Here is a 26,439-nt window from a genome sequence, read left to right on the forward strand (position 1 = left end):
GTGACAACTGTTCGTCTGCATCTCCTGGTAATAATATAGTTTGGTAATGCAGTTGGCTTGAATGGGCCTGGCAATCTATACTGGCATTTCTTTTCATATGTTGGTGAGCTTCAACAAATTGCTTCAAGTTTTGGAGTTTCAGTGTCCATCCATGATTCATCATTTACTGAAATATCCTTGTGTAAAGAAATTCTTTGTCTTGCTACTGCAAATAACAGATGTTTCTTCAAGGAATTTGGTCAATGAACTTAAAAGATCAAGAGCTGAAGAAGAGGTTCATCATCTCAAAAAGTGTGTTACTATGTTTTTGGACGGGGTTCAAGAAAGTCTAGTATTTACAAAGATGTTTATCAAGCTGGTCATTCACTCATGGCAGAATGTTTTAGTCCCTCTCCAGAGACTTGACCTCAAAAATCTTAGCTAAAACTTCATTGCAGTGCAGAAAGACTGCACAAGAGATGTTTGCTGAAGTCCAGTACCCCCTCAGTTGGAATTCAAAGATCCTATTGCACTTTCTTCAGGAAGAGTTGGGAAGTATCTCCACTGTACTGGCCAATATTATCACTTGACTAATGTCACCAGAAGCATTTTAGCTGTTCAGGATGATATTGCTGTCTGTGCCAAAGTGCCTCTTCACTTTTTGAATGCAATCTATGTTTTGTACAAGTAATCTCAGAGCAAAATTGTTCTTCAGTTTTGTATTCTTTGCAGCCTTCTTCAATTCTAAATTTAATCCTGAATGTATTGGAAAAGGAATGGCTTCTAATACTGGATCTTTGTTTTCTTTGCCCATTCAGGTGCAGTCTCTGGCTTCATCTCTTTCTACACGACAGTTACTGCGAATCTGCAACCGCTTCTCTCACTATCCAGAAGAGAATCTGTACCATGCTGTAAATAAAGCATGTCTTTCCAGGTAGCTTGACAGTTTGTTCCCTGTACCTGTTACTCACTGTTCAACTACGTTGAAGGTCCTTATCAAGCTTTTCTCAATATTACCCATTTTCGACTTTACTGAAGTGATAGTGGGCTGAATTTTTGTTTGCACAACTCATAGACCTGTTGTTTGTATAGAAATTCAGAACAAGTTTGCGAAGATATGCAAGTATTACAAAGCTGTTCCCTGCCAATCATGCATCTCATCCATTTGCACAATCTCGTGTGCAACATTACCTTTAATGCCTGTAGTTTGCACACTGGATTTCTTGTCTGTGAGTAGAATTCTTCATGTGAGCTTTGTTAAATTTGTTAAGTGATGTGAGTCAAATTGATTCATGTATCTATCTACTGATCTCACAACCACTTGCTCATTGTAGTTCTGACAGACAACAGAAAATTGTTAAAGAAGGGTGATTGATTTCATATCAACTGCAGTATGACTAGCACATTATTTGTCAGAGTAAGACAAATATAAACCAGCAATTTGTTTCTCCAGGTTTTTGCCAAACCTTGCTCGATCAGCTTTGCAGAAAAATCTGAAAGATTCAGGAATTGAGGCGACATCTGATGAAGTGGAGGAGAAGGAGGCCGACATCAGATGCAAGTTCACATCCACTCCTTTTTTTGAACTGTTGAATTGTGATGAAACTCTCTGGGATTTGTACAGTATTCTAATATTAAGTCTGTGCATTGTCTACAATTGCAGGTGAAATCAAGTCTGGAATTCTTACAATTGGGAGGGTTTCTGTTCCATTGTACAATCCAGATGAAAAGATGAAAGTACCAGATGTCCTCTTTTATGAAAACACTCAGGTAAAGCAAACTCAGTATCAGTTTGTCACTATGAAGTGGAAAAAAAAAAGGGGTTGCATTAATCTGGCAACTTTGATGCTTCATAGTGTTTTCCAGTGAATGTGGTCCCTGCTCTAATATGTGAAACACGGCAGCCAACTTTTGACAAAACAGACTCAAACAGACACTAAAATTGTCTGTTTTCAGTGCGATGGTTGGCTAAGGGATGAGTTGAAATCTCTGAAGTGGGACTTTGTAATCAATTGCTTATGGGATGTGGCCAGTGCAGGCTAAGCCTGCATTTATAGTGGTCCATGTGGTGTAGGTACACCCACAGTACTATTACAAAGGGAGGTTCAGGAATTTGACTGTTTGACATTGAAGAGATCACCATCAGGTGGTATGCTGCATGTAGGAGAACCTGCAGTTGTTGGTATTCCTATGTGTCTAAGGTAAAGGTCATAGGTTTGGGAGGTGCTATCAAAAGAGCTTGGTATATTGCTTGAACTCATGACCTGCTGCTTCAGAGCCAAGAATGGTACCATTGAGCCACTATACCTGGATCAGGAGTAGACAAATTAGGCATTTTTTTTAAAGGTTAATGAGTCCAGCATAAAATCAAGATTTAAGACTGAGTGCAGGAAAAAGTTTTTTTGACTTGGGTCCTTATCTTTTGCAATGATGTGCTGGGCTCCCCAGTCATTGACAGTGGGGAAATTTGTGGAGCCTCCAGTGAGTTGTTTAATTGTCCACCACCATTCACAACTGGATGTGGCAGTACTGCAGAGATTAGATCTGTTCTGTTGGTTTTGGGATCGCCTAACTCTTTCTATCACTTGCTGCCTATGCTGTTTCGCGTTCAAGTAAAGCTGTTTGGTAGTTTCCCCAGATCGGCACTTCATTTTTAGGCATGCCTGGTTCTGCTCCGGATACGCCCTTCTGCACCCTTCATTGAACCAAGGTTTATCCCCTGGCTTGATGGTAATATTAGAGTGGGGATATGCTTGGCCACAAGGTTGCCAATTGCGTTGGAGTATGATTCTGCTGTTGCCAATGGCCAACAACACATCATGGATTCCGGGATTTGAGTGACAGATCTGTTCAAAGTCTATCCCATTCAGCACTAGACACTGTCATACTACAGTGGAGCTTTATTAAATTTTGTGGCTTTGTCTCCACAAGGTGGTGTGGTCTCTCTTACTGATACTGTTTTGGATAGATACATCTGAACAGGAAGATTGATGATGGTGAAGTCAAAATGTTTTTCCCTCATATTGCTTCCCTATCACCAGACAAGCAGTTATGTCCTTTAGGGCTCAACTGACTTGGTCATTAGTATTGCTGATGACTAAGGTTTCCTTTGTCATGTTTGACTTGATGCCGTAGACTTCATGGGATCCAGGGTCAAATTTGCGGATTCACAGGGCAACTCCGTTTCTCTGTGCCCCTACTCAGCCTGTTCTGCTGGTGGACAGGACAGAGCCAAGGGTGGTGTTAATGTCTGGGATATTGTGTGTAAGGTATGATTCTGTGAGCATAGCTATGTAAGGCAATTGCTTGACTAGTCTGTGAGACAGCTCTCTGAATTTTGGTTCTCGCCCCAAGATGTTCATCAGGAGGATGTTGCATGATCAATAGGAGTCTTTTAATGTTGTCATTTCTGATACCTAGGTTGATACCAGGTGGTCAATCTGATTTCATTACCTTTTTGAGACTCTGTAGTGGTTCAGTCCAATTGAATGCCTTGCTTGGCCATTTCAAAGTGTTAACAATTTACCACACTGTGGCTAAACCAGGTAAGGACAGCAGATTTTATTCTCCAAAGGGCATGAGTACCCAGTGGGTTTTTACAACAAATGATCAGCTTTTCATGGTCATCGTTAGACTTTCAGTTTTAGACTTCATTTGAATTAGGATTCCACCGTTTGCTGTAATTTGAATCCTTGCCCTGAGAGTGGTCCTTAGTCTCTGGATTATTAGTAGCCTCAACTGTCTGTAACCACTGAACTGTTCTTCTATGATTTTGGAATTGACCTGTACTGTGAAAAACCTTGCAGTACAGGTAGTTCTGTAATACAATAGTTGCCTTCTTGTGCAACCTGCATTCTCGAAAAATTGTGCTTTAGAAACAGCACTTAAAGTGTTGGCAATATAATTGCATTACAGCCAACACAAGTCTTAAAAGTTCATGCTGTAGAAACAACATCCCCAATTCGTCAGTTGTTACAGTGAATTTGAGTTAACGAAACGCACGTAATAGCAGAACGACCTGTATGCCTCTCCCCTGTTGCTACATGGAATTAAATATAACAGAGATATTAATACGACCCTTGAATCTGAGTGTACTGTACCCCGAAGGTCACAATTACATGACAATCTTGGATCACACCACCAGTTTATTGCTATAATCTGGCTAAGATTCAATCACTTTTATTTTTTAATTAATGAACTGTGATAGTCAGGGAATTACTAAAAGAATAAAGCTTCAATGATATTCCGTGGGTTTGAACCAGCAAATGTAAGGTTTATATAGTTAGAACATTGATACAATCTTCAATATTTATAGAACGTATTTCTATCACCCAAAGTTGATATGTGGTAAACTTGGCTCATCGAGTCTGATCAAACTCCCACAGCACTCACCAAATTACTAATGTAATCAGAACAGATCCCACAGATTTCTCAGTAATTCTCTCAAGACATTAATTTCATGAACGGCCATCAAATCTCATTAAACTTCATAAGGGATTATAACTCTTCACTTTTGTCAAGCTAGCCTTGAAACCCTCCCTTGAGACAAGAATATTGAATGATAGATTCAGGTAATTGAAATTTGATTTGCTTGACCTGTTTTTTCTGACCTATATTCTTTATTCACTCAGCGGAGTTTGTGAAGAAAAACAGTTGACCAGATGCTGACAAATCTGTCAGAATGCTCTGAGTAATTTAGCCTTATTAGTGCTAACCCAGATTCTCTGGCAGTCATTCCAACTGACCTCTCTATTCATTTGATCACTTGCCAGTTGCAATAAATTTGTGCTGTACTGGCTTGAATCACTTTTGAAATTGCTAACAACTTCACATCTCTCTCAAGTAAAGTGATTACCAAGCTTTCTTGTGTTAGAGATTTATTTGTTTTCCATTTCATAAGATCACAGATATTTATAAATGAGAATGGTCATTTGGCCCATCTTGGTATGTCCATTGACAGCAATCTCGCACTTTCCTTGCTGCAGCATTTAATTCTTACACATCAACTAGATTAGATTAGATTCCCTACAATGTGGAAACGGGCCCTTCAGCCCAACCTGTCCAGAACGACCCTCCGAAGAGTAACCCACCCAGACCCATTTCCCTCTGACTAATGCACCTAACACTATGGGAATTTAGCATGGCCAATTCACCTGACCTGCACATCTTTGGACTGTGGGAGGAAACCGGAGCACCTGGAGGAAACCCACGCAGACATGGGGAGAACGTGCAAACTCCACACAGACAGTCACCTGAGGCTGGAATCAAACCTGGGACGCTGGTGCTATGAGGTAGCAGTGCCAACCACTGAGCGACCGTGCTGCCCTCAAATGTGCTCCCAAAAGCCCATCCCGAAGTGTTAGTGACTTGACATGATGAAGAATGAAAGAATATCGCTTGTCCACCCTGTCTACAGGACAACACGTGCCCAGAATCTTCACGGTGGCTCAGTGGTTAGCACTGCTGCCTCACAGCTCCAGGGACCTGGGTTCAATTCCATCCTCGGGCGACTGTCTGAGTGGAGTTTGCGCACTCTCCCCGTGTTTGCGTGAGTTACCTCTGGGTGCTCCAGTTTCCTCCCACACCCCAAAGATAGGCAGATTAAGTGAATTGACCATGCTAAGTTGCCCATAGTGTTCAGGGATATGTAGGCTAGGTGCATTAGTCAGGGGAAATGTCGAGTTATAAGGTAGGGGAATGGGTGCGCGTGGAATACTCTTCAGAGTGGTATGGACCTGTTGGGCCAAATGGCCTGCTTCCACACTGTCGGGATTCTCCTATTCACCAGCTACACAATCAAGTTAGATGTCATTCATAAGATCACAAGAAGTAGAAGCTGGAATGATCACGTGGTCCTTTGAAACTTCAGTCTCCTATTTAATAAGATCATGGTTGTTCTGTTTGTGGTGTAAACTCCACTTTCCTGTCTGTCCTTACAAATCCCTCGACTCCCTTTTTGATGAACGATCTGCATTTTACTCGAGAGAATGGGCTGACCCACACTTTGCAGTTTAGTCAGTGTGAACACTGCTTTTTCACTTAGTCTGTGCATGTTGTTGATAATCCAGCTGTAAAACATATGGCTGGCTTTGTTTCATCACCATCTTATTTCGAAACATAAACATTTAACAAACTTTCTCAGTCTTTTTCTCCTTCTCTCCAGAAAGCATGAGAAAATCAAAGCAAGTTTTAAAAAAAATTAAACCTCGATTAATAAATCAAGGTCTTGAAAAGCTCACTGTGCTCACTTTTGATCATATCATTTGCATACCTGCCATTTTGCAGACATACTCTGGCAGCAGTAGTTCAACTGTAGTTGGCCAAAGAAGTTGCATATTTCTTCTAGGTTCATCTCCCATCACGACAGATGGTGAAATTTAAAGGGGTGGCAAAAGTTCCTACCTCTGAGCCAGGAGACTTAGATTCAAGTCTCACCTGCTCCAGAGATGTATCATAACATATCTAAGCAGGTTGATCGAAAATATCTATTTCTAATTCTTCACTGTTACCTTGAAGTGAGAAGTCTGACCCTGATTATACATAATTATATTGAAGTATCAAAACACTCCATTACACCGTACTGTGCTGTGGAACATAGGGACAAGAGGAAACCAGTCAGCTGTTTGAGTCTCTTCCTCTCCCTGATTGGAACATCATGGGTCAATATATTAAGTCTCTCCAGCTGCCTTGGAAGAATAACCCTTAGTATAGTTAATGGTGCATTGTCCAACTTAGCTTAATTGAAAAGACAAAAGAGTCACAAGCCTATTCCTACTGTTAGTTGGAACCTTCCTTTTTCCTGAATGAAGTATTCACTTCAGATGTCCGTTCTCTCTTCAGCACATGGAGGTAATGGAGGATATGCTCAAGGACTTCCTGCTCGGTGAACATCTTCTGTTGGTTGGAAATCAGGTGAGCACTTTTTTGAAGGAGTGAATTTGTGGTTGATCGCATGCCCCTCCACCTCCCGGTCCAACCACAACCCCCCCTCCACACTCGGGGGGGAAAAAACCTTCAGGATTACGAAATGTAACATGTAAGCGTTGAATGGTTGACATGCTACAGCATCAAATAAGCTGAAAACTATAACTTTAAAGTATCAACTGCCTCTCTACAAAGAATATAGCTGGGGATCATTGAGTGCTGCAGTGCAGAAAGAAGCTATTTGGATCATATTTCCAATATGCGTCAGATTGCGTAATCCCACATCTTAATCTCCATTTCAATCAAGGGACTAATTCCTTCTCAAAGAAAGTTATGAACTCTGCAGTAACACTGGTGTCTGACAGCGAATCTCATTTCCCAGGATAAAAACAAATTTGAACCTCTCTTAATACCCATTTAGGGAAAGATTTTGTTTATTTGTTGAATGAATATTTAACCCGGATGAATCTGCAAAATGAGAGTTGCTTTTAACTTGTTCATTCCTGGGTTATGTGCATCATTGGCAAAGCCACATTTTGTTGCAAGTTCCTATCTGAGTAGCTTGCTCAGCCAATTGAAAATGTAGCTCAGAGTCGACCCATTGCTGTGCATCTGGAGTCGCATGTAGGCCAGGCCAAGAAATTATGGCAGATTTTCATCAGTGAAACAGATGGGTTTTTAAGTCAAACAAAGATAATTTTGCGATCATCACTACTGCAGCATACTTTCAGTTCCAAATGTTATTAATTGGATTAGAATCCCACCAACAACCATGGTGTGAGATTTGATCTCGAACCCCACAGCATTAGCCTAGCTTATTGATTTCAAATCTCATGACATTACATCTAGTAACCTAACACCATTGGCCTGACATATGTGAACCTATCATGTTTAAAGCTGTTAATATCATAACAAGAAGTTCAAATGTCAAACCTAACAACACGTACATATCATTGGAGCCCAGTTGTGAAGGTAGGAAAACACGCATATTCTCTGCATGTTAGACCCCACAATTTACAAGGACTATCTGCCATTACTGTAAATTGTCAAATAGTCAGGGCTTGTGAGTCGCATTTGTTTTATTTGTTTTTGCTCCTAGCCGAGAATGAAAAATGAGGTCTTCCTAGCATGAGTACATTTTAAGTAATGATCAGCACTAAACCTGCACAGGAAGAATGGACTGATCTGTATCACATCAACTTATTCTGTGTCACCACTGCAAATCTTGATTAAAATGCTTTGATTTTAATTAACAGTTTCTGAGGCCTTAAGTTTAAAAGTTAGGGCAGAGCCCTCCTCAATACCTTATACTTGTCACTGCTTTTGTACTAAATTGAGAAGTTGTTCCCAAATCTGTGTCTAAGGTGACGTTGCCACTTGAAAATAGGCCCTGCTGATTGACAGCTGAAACTGGGACACTGAGAAAGAGATTCCTCAACTCAGCCACATTAAGGCCAGCTCTCAAACTCCATTGCTGAGAATTGATGCAGTCAGATTTGAAATTTAAAGTTGAGAAAGAAAGAACTTGAACTGAAATAGTGTATTTTGCAACCTCAGGACTTTTGAAAGTGCTTTGCAGCCCATTGAGTATTTTTCAAACATAGTGTTTCAAATTTTATTGGAGAGTGAGAAACTGGAGTCTCATTGGCACTCTAGGGTTAAACAAAGGTAATTTACGGCAGGAGGACCGAGTGGATTGGGCGAGAAGATGAAAATGTAGAATGGTTGATGAGCAAATACCTGATGTTTAAGAAGATCCTCAATTACTCCTATCTAAAATTGATTCTGTAAAGGAAAAAAGATTGTAAGAGAGGTAGAAATATCCATGGCTAAGTGTAGAGGTTAAAGGTAATATTAAGACAAAAGTTATGGCATGCCATATTGCAAAGGCAGTTGGTAGGCTGGAGGATTGGGAAACGTGTAAAGGTCAAGAAAAGGTTACTGAAAAATGTCATCAAAAGAGCAAAAGTAAATGATGGAAGAAAATGATCGAGTCTACTACTGCAAAATATTAAAACAGATCGTTAAAGCTTCTGTAAGAATATAACAGTGCAAAAGTGAATGATGGTCTCTGGTGGGATGAGATTGAGGAGTTAATAAGTAGGGAAGTCAGAAATGGCGGCATCATTAAATCAGTATTTTGTTTCACTTTTCACAGTGGAGAACACAAATACCATTTTAATGGTAATCAGTAATGCAGAAGTTATGAAAAGGGACAAACTTAGATCAATTATCATCACCAGGGGAAAAAGTACAGAGCAAACAATTGGGATTGAAGGCAGACAAGTCCAGAATTCCAAGCTGCATGAAAGTTTAGTTTGGCCACATTCGAAGTGCTGCTTGGTCACCACCCTACAGGAAAGATGTGGAGGCTTTGGAGAGGATGCAAAAGATGTTAACACCAACAATAAAGCAAAAGAAATGCAGATGCTGGAAATCTGAAACGAAATCAAAATTGGCATTTTTCCAGCAATTTCTGATTTTGTGCGAAAGAGGTTTCCCGAGATGTTACCTGGATGGGAGCCTGTTAGCTTCAAGGAGAGTTGGACAAGCTTGGACTGTTTTCACTTGAACATCAGAGGCTGAGGGGCAAGCTGACAATGTGTATGCAATTATGAGATGCATGGATAGGGTCGATAATTGGGGTTTCCCAGAGTGGAAATGTCAAATACTAGAGGCATGAGTTTAAGGTGATTGAGAGAAAGTTTAAAGGAAGTCTACGAGGAAATGTTTTTACACAGAGGATGGTAGGTGCCTGGAACACACTGCCAGTAGAGTTGGTAAAAGCAGATTCAATATGTTTCAGTGGCAATTAGACAGACACATGAACAGGAAGGTAGTATTGGCATATCCAATTTGTAATTCATTGGTGAGCATAGATGGTGTAGATCCACTCAAATCTCACCTTCAAATCTGACGTCCAGGGATTGTATTAACTTGGGGTGGCTGGATGTCTGTGAAAACTGAAGTTGTGTCTGTGAGTAAGTGCTAAAGAATAGTTTCCAAAAACCTGAAAAATGTAATTGCAGGAGATAAGAGGGTTATTGATCAGAGCATAAATAGTTATTGATGCAGAGCATGATGAAATGGCACTTGAGGCAATTTCTATTCCAGATTGTTTAAAGTGAAGAATTGAAGTCTGTTATGACGTTTTCTTGAGACTTGTGACCAACGTGTCTCAGAAATAAATTTGGCCTGATAGATTTTTTTTCTAATTCAAAATGAATTGAAACATAAAGACACAAGGCTGTGGATTACTTTTAAACAATACGTTTATTACATAGGAGCAATAAAAATAATCCTAAATTGCCTAAACATAACACAGTTTGAAAGCTTTCAAAACACATGACAAAATAAAATCCCATTTACTCCCCAATGTTATCTATTAATAGTTATTCAAATAAACAGAAGTTTTCTTCCTTAACCCAATCTATCATAGAGTCATAGGATTTTACAATACAGAAGGAATTTGACCCATCATGTCTCTACTGGTTCCCGAAAGAACTACCCAGCTGGACCCACTCTCCAGCCTTATCTCTGTAGCCCTCTAACTTCATCACTTTCAAATATATATCCAAGGCTGTTTTGAAACCTCCTATGGAATCTGCCTCCACCATTGTCCCAGGCAGCACATTCCAAATCCTAACAACTCTGAGTAAGGAAGTTTCTCCTCATATCTCTCCTAGCTCTCTTGCTGACAATCTTGAAGTTGTGATCCCTAGTTACTGACATACCATTTCGTGGAAATAAATCTTCCTTTATCCTGTGAAATGTGTTCATAATTTTGAGAACCTCAATAAGTCACTTATTTTCTGCTCGATGGAAAATAAGCCCAATCTCTCTAATTTTTCTTTATATCTTAAATCCTTCATTCCAAGTATAATTCCATTAAATTTCCTTTGACCTGTCTCTAGGGCTTTGACATTCCTTCCTTAAATAGAGTGCCCAAAACTGAACACAATAGTCCATATGTGGTCTGACCAAAGATTTGGAGAAGATTAGCATAATTTCTTGTTTTTATACATTGTGTGGCTGATTATAAACCCAAGGATCCTGTAAGCCTTCTTAACAACTGTTTCAACTTACTTGACCACCTTCAGAGAATCATGCATGTGAACCCTGAAGTCCCTCCACCAGAATCTCCTGGAAGTTGTACCATTGAGGCTGTATTATCTCTCCTTGTATCTTCTACCAAGAAGCATTACCTCTCATCTCTCTCACTGAAATTCATTTGCCAGATGTCTGCCTATTTGACCAACTTGTCAACATCCCTCTGACGTTGCTCAGCATCATCCTCACGATTCACTTTTGTCCTCAGCTTAGTATCATCTCCTATTTAGAGATTTTTCCCTCAACACCATCTCCAAGTCGTTTATCTAAATCAGAAATAGCAAGGGTCCCAACACTGATATCTGGGGCATATCACTTTCAACTCAACTCGAATCTGAAAAATACCCATCTGTACCTCCCCTCTGCTTCATGTTTTTTTAAGCAGACTTCTAATCCATGTCACGGAGGATGCATTATTCCAAAATATTTCCATTTTTTTTAACAAATCTGGCATGTAATATTGTATCAAATACACTTAATGGTAAGGTCCTAGGGAGTGTTGCTGAACAAAGAGACCTTGGAGTGCAGGTTCATAGCTCCTTGAAAGTGGAGTCACAGGTAGGATAGTGAAGAAGGCGTTTGGTATGCTTTCCTTTATTGGTCAGAATATTGAGTACAGGAGTTGGGAGGTCATGTTGCAGCTGTACAGGACATTGGTTAGGCCACTGTTGGAATATTGCGTGCAATTCTGTTCTCCTTCCTATTGGAAAGGTGTTGTGAAACTTGAAAGGGTTCAGAAAAGATTGACAAGGATGTTGCCAAGGTTGGAGGATGTGAGCTACAGGGAGAGGCTGAACAGGCTGGGGCTGTTTTCGCTGGAGCGTTGGAGGCTGAGGAGTGACCTTGTAGAGGTTTACAAAATTATGAGAGATATGGATAGGGTAAATAGACAAAGTCTTTTCCCCAGGGGGAGGAAGTCCAGAACTAGAGGGCATGGGTTTAGGGTGAGAGGAGGAAGATATAAAAGAGACCTAAGGGGCAACTTTTTCATGCAGAGGATAGTACATGTATGGAATGAGCTGCCAGAGGATGTGGTGGAGGCTGGTACAATTGTAACATTTAAGAGGTATTTGGATGGGTATATGAATAGGAAGGGTTTGGACAGATATGGGACGGGTGCTGGCAGGTGGGACTAGATTGGATTGGGACATCTGGTCGGCATGGACGGGTTGGACAGAAGGGTCTGTTTCCATGCTGGACATCTCTATAACTAAATATTTTCTGATAGTCCAAATATCCAACATCCACAGCAGTACCCTCATGAAATGCTTATGTCACCTCATCAAAGAACTCAATTAAGTTTGTGAAACATGACCTGCCCTTGTCAAAGCTATGTTGAGTGTCTAGTATTAACTTATTTACCTGGAAGTGTGTATTTACTCTATCTCATATTACAGCCTCCATCAGTTTTCCCATTATTGATGACGAGCTGACAGGCCTGGCTTATCCTTTGTCCCTTTCATAAACAATGGTGTCACATTTGCAATCCTTCCCCTGGGACTAATCCTGTGTTCAAAGGACTCTGGAAACTTTCTGTCAACGACTCCACAATTTGCTCCCTTAATTCTCTCAGTTTAGGATGCATCCCATCTGGGCCTGTTGACTCCTTCACTTGGAGTGCTCTCAACTTTCTGGCAACCGTTCTTTATCTATCACTATACTGTTCAATTACACACATTTTTAATTATGCTATTGTCAGCATCTTCTAATTTGTGAAAGATAGAAGCAAAATATTAATTTAATACCTCTGCTTCAATGAGCAGCTTACCCTGCTACATCCTTATGAGCCCAACTCTATCCTTCAGTAATCTTTGATTGTTAATAGACTTGAAGAACATTTTACCATTTGTATTAGTGTCATCCTTTTCATGTGCTTCCTCTTAGTCTTCTTTATCCCAGCCTTAGCCTTTTTCCTGCATTTAAGATATACTTCCTGATTTCTGTTGTTATTGTTATTCTGGTATGTATCATATGCTTCCTTTTTCTGCCTTATTTTCTCATCAGTGTTCTTAGTCATCCAGGATATTTGAACTTTGGATACCCCTTATTTATATATTGTGGTATGTACCCAACTTGTAACCTATTCATCTCCCTTTTAAAATGCTTCCATTTTGCATCTACCATTTTGTCCACCAAAATACATTTCCAATTGACGAGCTGTAATTCAACTTTTAGATGCCTAAAATCTGCCATTTTCCAGTCTGGGATCTTAATTATTGACTGATTTTTATTCTTTTGCAGCTTAATTTCGAACCTTGTTATGTTATGGTCACTATTTCCCAAATGCTTCCCACTCCGACATTCTCTATTTGGCCTGCCTCATTACCTAAGACCAAATCCAGCACAGACCCTGAGCTGATGGGACTGGAAATGTACTGTTTCAGAAACTTTTCTGGTACACATTGTAGGAATATCTCCCCTTCTGTGCCCCATCCTGTACCTTTTTCACAGTCTATCCTAACATAAACCCCAACCATCACAACTTTTCCTGCAGATTTCCATAATTTGCCTCCAAAAGTTCTCTTTTACTTCCTCTCCACAATTTAGAGATCTAGAATAAGTACCCAGCAAGATCACTGGTCCTTTCCTGTTGTTTACCTTCAACCATATCGATGCAGATTCAAATACTATATCTCATTCAAGGGCAATGATACTATCTTTGAGTAAGACTACGATACCTTGTTCATGTTTACCCACCGTTCGAATAAAACCTTTATAACCCAAGATGTTAAATATCCAGTCATCATCTTGCTTGAGCCGTATTTTTGTTAATGCTCCTATGTAATATCCATCCCAAGCAATTTCTGGCTCCAGTTCCCCAACTTTGTTCACTACACCCTTTGTATTTGCATACATGCAGTTTAACCCTGCCCTTATATCTCTTTTGCCTATTGAGAGATGATCATTCATTTGTTCACTGTCAACATTTTTTCTGACTTTTAACCTGTCTGATACTTTTAAAACCAGACCCATTTGTCGTGGACAGTGAGGAAGGTTATCAGAAATTGCAGTGAGATCTTGATCAGCTGGGGATGTGGGCTGAGAAATGGCAAATAGAGTTTAATATACTTGGGTGTAAGGTCTTGCATTTTGAAAAGTCAAATTGAGATAGGAGTTTCATGGTGAATGGTCGGGCCTTCAGGAGTAAGGTAGAACAGAAGGTCCTTGGCGTTCAGATGAAAGGTTCTCTGAAAATGGAGTCACAGGTAGACAGGGCAGTGAAGAAGGCTTTTGACACACTGGCCTTAATCAGTCAGGGTACTGAGTATAGAAGTTGGGACGCTTTGTTACAGTTGTACAGGACATTGGTGAGGCTGCATTTTGAGTATTGTATTCAGTTTTGCTCACCTTGCTATGGGAAGGATGTTACTAAACTGGAAAGCGTGCAAAAGAAATTTACAGGGATGTTACCTGGACTCAACAGTGAGAGTTATTGGGAGAGGTTGTACAGGCGAGGACTTTTTATTTCTTTAGAGCATGGGAGACTGCAGGGGTGGGGGATCTTAGAGAGGTACTTAAAGTCATGAGAGGCATGGATAAGGTGAATACACTCAGTCTTTTTCCCAGGTTTGGGGAATCGAAACCTGGAGTGCATCAGTTTGACTGTCTGGTAGGAAGTAGAGAGTGGGCATAAAAGGGTCTTCCTCAGGATGGCAGCTGGTGACAAATGGTGTTCCGCAAGGCTCAGTGTTTGGACCCCAACTTTTCACTTCATACGTTAATGATCTCGATGAAGGAACTGAGGGCATTCTGGCTAGGTTTGCAGACAATACAAGTAGTATTGAGATAGCACTTTGGTAAGAAGAATTGACTATTTTCTAAATGGGTAGAAGGTTCAGAAGTCTGAAATGCAAAGAGACTTGGGAGTTCGAGTTCAAGATCCTCTTAAGTAAACTTACAGGTTGAGTCAGTAGTTAGGAAGGCAAATGCAATGATGGCCTTTCTTTTGAGAGGACTTGAATATAATAGCAGAGACTTCTGAGCCTCTGTCAGGCTCTGGTCAGGCCATGTTTGGAGTCTTGTGTGAAGTTTTGGGCCCCATATCTCAGGAAGGATGTACTGGCCTTTGATTGTGTTCAGGGGAGGTTCACAAGAAAGGTCCCAGGAATGAAAAGCTTAATTTATGAGGAATGTTTGAGGACTGTGGGTCTATACTCGATTGAACTTAGAAGGATGAGGGGGGAATCTAATTGAAACATACAGAATACTGAATGGCCAGGACAGAGTGGATGTTGAGAAGATGTTTCCATTGGTAGGAGAGACTAGGACCCGAGGGCACAGCCTCAGAATAAAGGAAGAGCTTTTAGAATGGAGTTAGGGAGAAACTTCTTCAGCCAGAGGGTGGTGAGTCTGTGAAATTCACTGCCATAGAAGGCTGTGGAGGCCAGGTCATTGAGTATCTTTAAGATGGAAATAGATAGGTTCTTGAGTATTAAGGGGATCAAGGATTACAGGGAGAAAGCAGGAGAATGGGATTGAGAAACCTATCAGATATGATTGAATAGTGGAGCAGACTGGAAGGGCTGAATGGCCTAATTTCTGCTCCTATGTCTTCTGGTCTGATTGGATGAATATGGCATGAGCTGTCAGCAGAAATGGTTGAGGCGAGTACATTAGCAACATTTAAAAGGCATTTGGACAAATACATGTTTAAGAAGGCTGAGAAGGATTTGGGCCAAGTGCAAGGAAATGGGGTTAGCATAGGTGGACATTGTGGTCGGCATGGACCAGTTTGGGCCAAAGAGCCTGTCTCTGTGCTGTAGGACTCCATGACTCCATAATCTCCAAATCAAGCTGCACCAGCAAAATGTCTACATTTTCTAACTGCACACTGCTGCTTCTGGTACTATGATCCACTAACAGATACTGTCTCTTTGAGTTATTATTTATTCATGATTGTTTTTTGTTGTTTACATAGGGTGTGGGCAAAAACAAGATCGTTGACCATTTCCTGCATCTATTGAATAGACCCAGGGAATATTTACAGCTTCACAGGTAAATAAGTGACCAAACTGCCAAATTATAAGTAGCTGGATAAACCGAATTTTGCTGACCATCCAACAATTGTTAAAAATTACTGTGGTTTAGCAGTTCATTTCCTCCAGTTAGATCTTACCATCAGGAATCATTTACATGATATAAGACCCCGCAACTCAATTTCACCCTTGTTTCCCCGCCCTAGCTTTCACCCTTTGTACCCCTGCCCTAGGTTTCACTCTCCTCGCCCTAGGTTTGTATCGTCTTCCCCTTGCCCTAGGTTGACCTTCTTCTATCTCCCTCCCATCTTGTTTTCTTCTTTCTGACCCCACAGCTTCCCCTCTTTAATACTCTTCCATCCTCACCACTTAAGATTTCCCTCCATTTGGTGGTCAGAACACGCTCCAAGTTGCTCCCCTCCTGCACCCTCATTAACATGTATCGTACTCCTCCTTCCCAACAATGTGTACCACCTCACATTTCCTTGCCTTCCTCTCTCCTCTCCTGTGAGGACAAACAATACATGATGAATGGTAGTGTTTTAATGGCCGTACAAGAAGAATGATGTTGGAATATCTGTGCATCAGTCTTTGAATGTAATAGAGAAGTTTAACACAGCACTTAATAAAACATGGAATCCTGGAATTTATAAATAGAGACATGGCATGTGAAAGCCAGGTAGGTACACTAGTTTCCATGTCCTCTTGAAGTTTATTATCTTTTCATGATTGTTCACTGCACTTCTAGTCACAGATCATTGCTTATTTTGAATTTGTAATGCATACATTCACGTTATCAAAGTATATCAAAACAAAGTGACCTCATACAGAACTTTGGATAAAGCTACCACCATCCAGTTCAAAAAAACAGTCATTCACAGTAACTTTCTGCTTCCTGTTCCTAAGCTGAATTTGATTCTGTGCTGTAGTTACCACTTGCATCTCATGGGCTTCAGTTTTGCTAACTAGCTTAATGTGTGCTCCATTGTCAAGCACGTTGTGACACAACAATAGCTGCTGGAACAAAGCCACAAGCAGTGATCCTCAATCCACTAGAAATCCAGCAGTAACATGCACAGGCATCACATGGTCAGACCATCATATCAAAATACCTGCAGCCAAAGATGGCAATGCCAGTTTTTATTCCAATTTTATCTTGAACAAATTTAAAGTGAATTGTGTATGAATCCCTGGCTCTGCTTAAAGGTCAGTAATTCAAATCATTGGCCAGCCATGTTACAAAGTATTTTAGCTTTTTTTTATGTGTCGTAATACAACATGCCAGTTCGTTTCCAGCATTCTGCACGAAGTTACTGCACATTTTAGTTTATTTTTGAGGTTTAAAAATATTTTCTTAAGATAATGGTTGTAATAGTCTTTAATTCTGCAGCATTTACATGTTTAGATGAGTGCGTTTTTAAGCACTACTATCCATGAAGCAAAACCTTTGGGCATATTCAAGGTTGAAAGAAACATTTCAGTAGCGTGTGAAACTGGGGCATCTGCAATGCAGCCGTAATTCTAAAAATAATCAGTTATTATTAGCATTCACAGCGATGCTGTTGTTAAAGCCCCTCCTGCTCTTTGTCTCACTTGCCTTTCTCCCAGAGACTGAAGAAGTGCAAGGCTGAACAGGAGAAAACTCCTTAAAAATGTCTCGACAGCAGATCCCTGTTTTCAGAATGGTGAAGTTAGGAAAAATGCATATATGTAGTCCCTTTTACAATCTCAGGTCATCATTAAACACTTTCCAACCAGGTATAGTCAAAAGCAAAACGGATAGGCCATACACCTCCTCAGGCCTGTTCTGCTTTTCACTGGCCATGATTTCCATATACCTGCCTTTGCCCCATATCCATTAATATCTTCAATTAACAAAAATCTTATTAATCTCAGGTTTCAAGTTAACAATCGTTAAAGTTGTTCCCAACATCAGATGTGACTTGTGTACTCGATGAAGCTGTGAGCACTTCCTTATGGGGGAGTCAAGGACCAGAGGCACAGTCTCAGAATAAAAGGGCACAATTTAAGATGGAGATTTGGTGGTATTTCATCTGTCTGAGGGTTGAGAGTCGTCAGAACGCTTTGTTGGTGAGAGCTGTGGGGGTAGAGTTCTTGCGCATATTTTTGGTGAGGTCGATAGGTTCTTGATCTGTACGGGAATCAAGGATTACGGAGGAAAGGCAGGAAAGTGTACATGGGGAATATTGAATCAGCCATGATCCTATTGAATGGTGATGCATGCTCGAGGGTAGCTTTTACTGTTTCTTATGATCTTACAGTCTTTCTTATCCACTCTTATTCTCCACTGGCTAGATAGTTGTTATTCCAGAGTTGAGGGGTGTGTGCAAGGGGACCCTGCAGAATTTCCATCATAGCAGCTTTCAAAGGAATTTAACTGAAGCTTCCACATTCTGATTTAAATGGAGACTTTGAGGGTTTCAGACTAGAAGAAATACCCAGAGAGTAATTCTTCAATAGTCAATCAAGAAGCATTAAAGTATTAAATATATCATTTAGCCAGAGAGTAATTCTTCAATAGTCAATCAAGAAGCATTAAAGTATTAAATATATCATTTAACTGCTGAGTAAGTATTTAACTGACTCAGACTTGCCTCACAAATTGCAGAACACCCAAACATATCCCCCTTCTCTGGACCCACTCTCCACTTCACTTGCTGCAGAGCTTCCTGCTCACTCCATTCCCCTCTCTATTCACCCACTGAAAACTGACAATTCCTTCACATTCTGGAACTGTTCTTCACCTCTGCTTCCTGTTCCTCCTTTCTCTGCTCAAACATCTATCAAATTCCCTATTGAACCTCTTGGTTCCAAGTATTGGAACCTCATTTATGTCATAAAGACAAAAAATACAGCGAGTACTCAACAGATCAACAGCATCCGTGAGGAGGTAAAGCGAGTGAATATTTTACTTTTGTGATCTTTCAGCATGTGGCCAGGTATTTTATTTTACAAACAGTATTGCTTAAAACAGTTCTCCCCTTGGAGACCAGGTACCGTTCTGTTAAATCTTAGCTGCACTCCCCGCAATGTGCTGAATTTGCTAGGTTCCCAGTCAGGTTTCCATGTCGAGTTTTCTTGATGTCTGTTTGGCACATTTGGTAAAGTAGGAAGCTGCATAGTAATTAAAATCAAACAAAGAACTCGAGATAGTGAAGATCTGAAGCAAACAAAATTACTGAAGGAACGCAGCAGGTAGGCAGCTTGCGTAATGATAAAGCAAAATAAACCTTTTGGGTTGGAAGGTCCTAAAGATGAGTCACTGGACTTGAAGTGTTAACTGTTTTCTCTCCATAAACATTGCTAGACCTACTGAGTTCTTCTAGCAATTTCTGTTTTTGCATATTAATTAAGTGATTTGGCCTGTCAAGAAGGTGTTTAATAAGCAATACTCCTCTTAATTGGCAGCTTATCACTGCCAACTGAAAACTCATTGTGTCACTTTTCAAAGCATAAGAAATAGAGTGAGGTGCTCCTGATGTCGAAATGGACCTCTCTTGACCGATTCCATCCCAAATTCAGTCATAAGCCACATTGCTGAGAACCCTATGAGATTCTGCCCAATATTTGACAATGTTTCTACTTTTTAATTTAAATTACGAATTTCACATGACTGTGTTTCATGTGCCACTTCATACTGGTCTTCTGCTTGAATATGAAGCCTGTTTTGGTAAACACAATTTGTGTTACAAAGTGTTGCAATAATAGACAGTGAGCTGTCTAGCTTCACATGGAAGAAATGAATCTCTGTGCCTTGAAGGCAGTGGATAGGTTCAAATTCACTTTGTCCAGCTCATTTCCAAACACAGCAAGACAGATGAGATGACAGGTAATAGCCTATCTTTTGGATTATTTTATTTCTGTTTTGAATTTCCTTATGTTCCATTCTACTACAGAGCAGTGTTATCAATTTAAATATATTCTTGTTACAGTTACATGTTTGAGAATCTGATTGGTTACCACAACTACATTAGAATACAATGCAGTTAGAGACAAATGTCATATGGTAAAAACAATGACTGCAGATGCTGGATGTCATATGGTCAAGTGATTCCTAACCTTGATTTTCATGGGCACTTGGAGCACTGAAACATTTCGAGAAGATGCAAATGAGACTTGACATACCCATGACTGAATGGCTTGTTTGACTGGTTAGGTCTATTCCAACCTGCCTGAAAAGGGACTGAGGAAGCAATGTGTGAAAATCTTCACTGACTTGGTGTTCAAATTGTTATGGCCCAGGCCAGACCCCCTCAAAACATTTCAAGAAGGTAGCTTAGACCCTAACTTTTTCAGTTGTTTTAAGCAGGTGTAAGGTGGATATGCCAGGAGTGATGCAGCTGATCAAACTACTCAGTTTTAAGCAAAACAGAATTTATTTACAAAGTACTGAATGAAACACAGACAAAAGAAAACAGAATTTGCAGTAACAACTGTTTGAAAACCCAACTGTCACGATATCCCCTGCAACTTAAGAAAGAACTGCTCTGATCTCCTGCAACATGCCACAAACACACCTCTTAGCAAAAAGGTAAATTCAAACACAGGTTCTTACAGGAGAAAGAGATTGCAGAGAGGATCAGCCAAGGATGATTGTCTGAAACATTGAACCTCTTCCACTTCAGCTGTTTCTCTAGGCCCGCAGCTGAAAAATCCCTGAATTAGGAGAGCTGGCCACTCCCCTTTCATTGTGCAAGTGTTTTAAAAAACAAACCTAAAAGCCCTTTTCCTGATTGTTACGTTCGGCAGTACCCACCTTTTGCAACCCCTTTTGAAAAAAAAACCAAGGACAACATAACCTTGTTAAAGGAGTAGTATCATCCCAAAATATTTCATTTTGACAGAAAGTTACCAACCAAATGAGGTGCTTCTTAAAAATGCATCGTACTGAGATTTGCTATCCTCATCTCCTCAATGAATGACATGAATAGACTGTGTGGTGATGTCTGGCACAAATGAACATCCTCTTAAGAGTGTCTGCCAAGTTATCAAGAAACCTGTTCTATTAGATCTGTTTTTCCCTGACATAAAATGAGTTCTATTTCCCAAAAGGATCATAACCTAATTTATCTAAATCCAGAAATTGAAGCGCTAAAGGTAGCAGATCCTCAAGTATGCACAAGGCTACATTCAGAGTTTTAACCAGCAAAATCTCCATGGTTCCCTGGCAGCTTGTTAGGCCAGCAATATTCTATACATCAAATCATTGGTTTTCTAAGAGTTCATCTGCTATCCTCATATAGTTTTGCGAATTGATTTTTTAAAATTGTGTTTTACTTTATTTCAGGGACACCACAGTGCAGAGTCTCACTCTCCAACCATCTGTACAACAGGGGATTATCACGTATGAAGATTCTCCTCTGGTCAGTTTTCATGTTTACATCAGAAGTTAACTATCCATATACATACATGTACTCTTCCTGGATAGGCAGAAATCTGGCAGATAGAGTCATGGACTCATACAGAACGGAAACAGACCCTTCGGTCCAACCCGTTCATGCCAACCAGATATCCCAACCCAATCTAGTCCCACCTTCCAGCACACGGCCCATATCCCTCCAAACCCTTCCTATTCATATACCCATCCAAATGCCTCTTAAATGTTGCAATTGTACCAGCCTCCACCACATCCTCTGGCAGCTCATTCCATACATGTACCACCCTCTGCGTGAAAAAGATAGAGCATAATGTAGGAAATGTATGAAATTGTTCTCTCTGGCAGGGAAACCGAAAGAAAGGATGTCACAAACAGGGCATGACAGCAGATTTTCGAGGTACAGAGTGTTTTAGGTGTCCTGGTAAATGAGTTGCAAAAACTAGTACAGCAGATAAATAAGATGAATAACATGGTGTCCATTATCGCAAGAGTAATTCAACAGTAAGGTAAGGATTCAATTGGTGAAACTGCATTTCAGTACTGGGTTCAGTTTGGGGAAGGATATAAATGCATTGGAAGTGGTTCACAGGAGGTTTACTAGATTCATGCCGAGAATGAGTGGGTTGTCCAAAGAAAGGTTGGACAGGCCAAGCTTGTACCTTTTGGACTTCATAAAAATGAGGGCTGACTTGATTGAAGTATCTAAGATTCTTAATTCTCTTAACAGAATGGATGTGAAAGGAATGTTTTCTCTGTGGTTGAGTGCAGAACTAGGGCTAATACTTAAAATTTAGGGGCTGGCCTTTCAGGACAGAGATTGGATGCATTTTCTGCTCAGAAAGTTGTGCAACTTTAAAACTATCTGCTTCGGAAAAGATGGAGGTTTCATAGGATCCCTACAGAGTGGAGAAAGGTCATTCAGTTTATTGAATCTGCGCCGACACTCTGAAGATCATTCCACCCAGACCCAGTCACTCTCACTGTCCTGTAAATTTGTATTTTTACCATGACTAATCCACCCAGCCTATACATCCTTAGACACCACAGGCCATTTAGCATGGTCAATTCACCCAACCTGCACATCTTTTGACTTTGGGATGAAACCAGAGCATCTGGTGGAAATCCATGCAAACATGGGGAGAACATATAAATTCCACATAGACAGTCACTCAAGGCTAGAATTGAATCCAGGTCCCGGCTCTGTGAGGCAGCAGTGCTAACCACTGACTCATTCTGTTGGAGCCCAGGTGGAGTAATTGATGATTTTTAAGACAGAGATAGATAATTACTTGTCAAGCAGGCCAATCAAAGGTTAACTAGAGTAAATGGGAATGTGGAATTCACAACAGCCATGGTATTATTGAAGGGTGGACCAGAGCTGAGGGACAAAGTGGTCTTCTTCTACTTTAGATTAGATTAGATTCCCTACAGTCTGGAAACAGGCCCTTCGTCCCAACAACTCCACACGATCCTCTGAAGAGTAACCCACCCAGACCCATTCCCCTCCCCTATATTTACCCCTGACTAATGCACCTAACACTATGGGCAATTTAGCATGGCAAATTCACCGAACCTGCATGTCTTTGGATTGAGAGAGAAAACTGGAGCACCCACGCAAATACGGGGAGAATGTGCAAACTCCACACAGACAGTTGCTGTGCCGCCCCTATTCATCTTCTGTTCTGTTCATATTCAAGAAACCTATCAGTCTCTGTCTTGAATATATACAAAAACTTAACTTGCACAGCCTTCTTGGGTAGAGAATTCTGAAGATTCACTACCCTGGGACGTGCTAGAGATCAGAATATCAAGATTAAAAGAATGACCAGAGTAAGATTAGGGCCAATCAAGGACAGTACTGGGTAATTGTGCATAGAGTCTGACGAGATGAGAGAACGTGAATTGAATATTTTCTGTCAGCATTCACACTGGAAAAAGACAATTTTGTCAAGGGGAATACTGAGAAGCGGGCTACTAGACTGGACAGGATTGAGGTTCACAACAAGGAGGTGTTAGCAATTCTGGAAAGTGTGAAAATAGGTAAGTCCCCTGGGTTGAATGGGATTTATCCTTGGATTCTCTGCGAAGCCAGGGAGGGGATTGCAGAGCCTTTGGCTTTAATCTTTATGTTGTCATTGTCTATAGGAATAGTGCCAGAAGACTGGAGGATAGCAAATGTTGTACCCTTCTTCAAGATGAGGAGTAGAGATAACGCTTGAAATTATAGACCAGAGGTAGTTTCTTTACTCAGAATGGTAAAGGCATGGAACACCCTGCCTACAACAGGAGTAGACTTGCCGACTTCAAGGGCATTCATATGGTCATTGGATAAACATATGGATGGAAATGGAATAGTGAAGGATACATTGGTTTCAGATTGGTTCCACAGGTCGATGCTACATCAAGTGCCAAAGGGCCTGTACTGTTTGTAATGTTCTATGTTCTTAAATTGATGGAATATAGATATCCTGGAGGGTTGTTGTGATTGAAAAGGTTACAGAGATGGGAAGCGAACTGGACGATGGCTAGCAATCACTCGTGGTTCTGTGATAAAGAACAAAGAACAAAGAAAATTTACAGCCCAATAACAGTCCCTTTGGCCCTCCAAGCCTGAGCTAATCCAAATGTACTGTCTAAATCTGACGGTCAATCCCTAAGCATTTGTATCCCTCTGCTCCTCGCCTACTCATGGATCTGTTCAGACGCTTCTTCAATGAGTCTACCATACCTGTCTCTACCACCTCTGCTGGCAAAGCGTTCCAAACGCCCACCACCCTCTGTGTGAAGTTCTTGCCACATGTATCCCCCTTAAACTTTCCACTGTTCACCTTGAAAGCATGACCTCTCGTTATTGAATCCTTCACCCTGGGAAAAAGCTTGTCTGTATCCACCCTATCTATACGCGCATGATATTGCATGATATTTCATGATATTGCTGATGAGGATTTCTTAGTTACGATTGACTGAAATGAGAGCTACACTAATTTGAGTTGGTAGTGCTTATCTCTGAGTTAAAATGTTCTGGGTTCAAGTGCAACTCCAAGACTCGAGTACAAAACCAAAGCTGAGACTCTACTGCGTACTGAGTGAGTGCTACTTACCCTGGGACCTCATGTGCCTTGGGCACTCCAAAGCACTGTTACAGAGAAGGGCAGGGGAGTTCACCCTTGTGTTCTGACCATAATTGATACCTGAACAAAAGTCACAAAGACAGATGATTACGTTGTTGTTTTTGGAAACTTGCTATGTGCAAGTTAGCTGCTGTGTTTCCTGTGTTATACCAGTGATTGCAATTCAGAAATACTCCAATAGATGCAAAGCACATTGAAGAAATGTTCATGAAAGGTGCTTTTTAATTGCCAGCTTTTATTTTCCTAGCATGGATTTAGCTACGACTGGAATGTTTTGGGATGTTTATCAGAATTGAGGATGTTTTAAAATTAGGATTTGGGCTGTTCTGGAGATATATCAAAATGAAACCGGTCTTGTGGTCAGTGTTGGAGCACATAACTATGTCAACAACCAAATATTTATTTTGAACCGCATCAAGTTGCAGCTGATGGATGTTTATAGCTGCACATCCATAATCCAAACGAAAATGATGATGGAATAGGATTGAAGTGCCGAGTGAGGTAGAGTCATAGAGTTGTACAGACCGGAAGTAGACCTTTCTGTCTAATTCATCCTAAACTAATCAAGTCCCATTTGTCAGCATTTGGCCCATAATCCTCTAAACACTTCCTATTCGTATAACCAACCAGATGTCTTTTAAATGTTGTAATTATGCCAACCACTACCACTTCCTCTAGCAGCTTGTTCCACACACGCACCAAGCAACCCCACTGCCCTGTGGCTGACCACTTCAACTCCCCCTCCCATTCCCCCAGGGACATGCAAGTCCTGGGCTGCCTGCATCGAACTAACAACTTCCCAGCTACCTTCCCCTCAGACCCCTTCCCCCTCCACATTGCTGATGAGGGGCTTATGCCTGAAAAGTCGACTCTCCAAGTTCTCGGATGCTGCCTAACCTCCTGTACCTTTCCAGTTCAAAAGAAAAGAGCCCCAGCCTAATCAGCCTCTCCCAGTAGCTCAAACCCTCCAACCCTGGCAACATCCTTGTAAATCCTTCCTAAACCCTTTCAAGTTTCACATGTCCATTTTCTAGCAGGGAGACTAGAACTGCACGCAGTATTCCAAAAATGGCCTAACCAATGTCCTCTACAGCCACAACATAACCTCCCAACTCCTGTACTTAATGCACTGACCAATAAAGGCAAACATACGAAACAACTTCTTCACTACCCTGTCGACTTGGGATTTCACTTTCAAAGAACTATGAACCCACACTCCAAGATCTCTTGTTCAGCAACACTCCCCAGGACCTTACCATTAAGTATATAAGTCCTACCCTGATGTGCCTTTCCAAAATGCAGCATTCACATTTATCTAAATTCAACTCCATTTGCCACTCCTCGACCCTTTGGCCTTTCTGAGCTGACCTTCTTAGCTGTCCTCTGCACCTCCAATCATGGTGTCATCTGCAATGTTACTAACCATAGCTCCGATGTTCATATCGGCATATAAATGAAAAGCTGAAATGTCCTGTTCTGTGAAATCCTTGTCCTTACTCTAAAGTCACAAGTAATCAGATTTCTTTGTTATTTGTTTTAGGAATGTGAGCATCGCTGGCTAACTAGCATTTGTTGTCCATCTTGAATACCCTTGCTATCTTTAGCAGGAGTAAGACTTTGCATCATCCCTATTTGTGGAGATGTGAAATGATATGCCTGCAGACTCATTTTAAGTTGGTTTCAGTGCACAATTGAAGCAAATTAAAAGCTGTCCCTTGCTACAAATCCGCATAGCCCAGCCCTTAACAATGGACTAAGCTGTTGCTCTTTTCCTCCTTCACACCTGCAGCCAAGAATTGTGGGCCAGCTGACTCCAGTATCAAGTATCTTGACATAATATTTTTGAACAATGAAAAATGAGCAGAGCAGTTGGAACAATTAGTTTGTTTTAGTTTTGTTTTAAAAAGCTTGCACAGATGCA

The 26,439-nt window shown here is 40.8% G+C and overlaps 1 protein-coding gene across 3 annotated transcripts in view; it reads left to right on the forward strand.

Annotated features, from left to right (window-relative positions):
• The window catches only part of vwa8 (von Willebrand factor A domain containing 8), a 345,890-nt gene that overhangs the window by 158,566 nt on the left and 160,885 nt on the right, over positions 1-26,439 (forward strand). For all 3 annotated transcript variants that reach the window (XM_060833282.1, XM_060833283.1, XM_060833284.1), the window contains 6 exons: positions 798-913; positions 1,433-1,536; positions 1,643-1,749; positions 6,820-6,891; positions 15,932-16,008; positions 21,298-21,373. In XM_060833282.1, the coding sequence (XP_060689265.1) occupies positions 798-913; positions 1,433-1,536; positions 1,643-1,749; positions 6,820-6,891; positions 15,932-16,008; positions 21,298-21,373 (552 nt within the window). The remainder of the gene's footprint in view (positions 1-797; positions 914-1,432; positions 1,537-1,642; positions 1,750-6,819; positions 6,892-15,931; positions 16,009-21,297; positions 21,374-26,439) is intronic.

This window comes from Hemiscyllium ocellatum, chromosome 12 (assembly GCF_020745735.1).
Source record: "Hemiscyllium ocellatum isolate sHemOce1 chromosome 12, sHemOce1.pat.X.cur, whole genome shotgun sequence".
Classification (NCBI taxonomy): Eukaryota; Metazoa; Chordata; class Chondrichthyes; order Orectolobiformes; family Hemiscylliidae; genus Hemiscyllium; species Hemiscyllium ocellatum.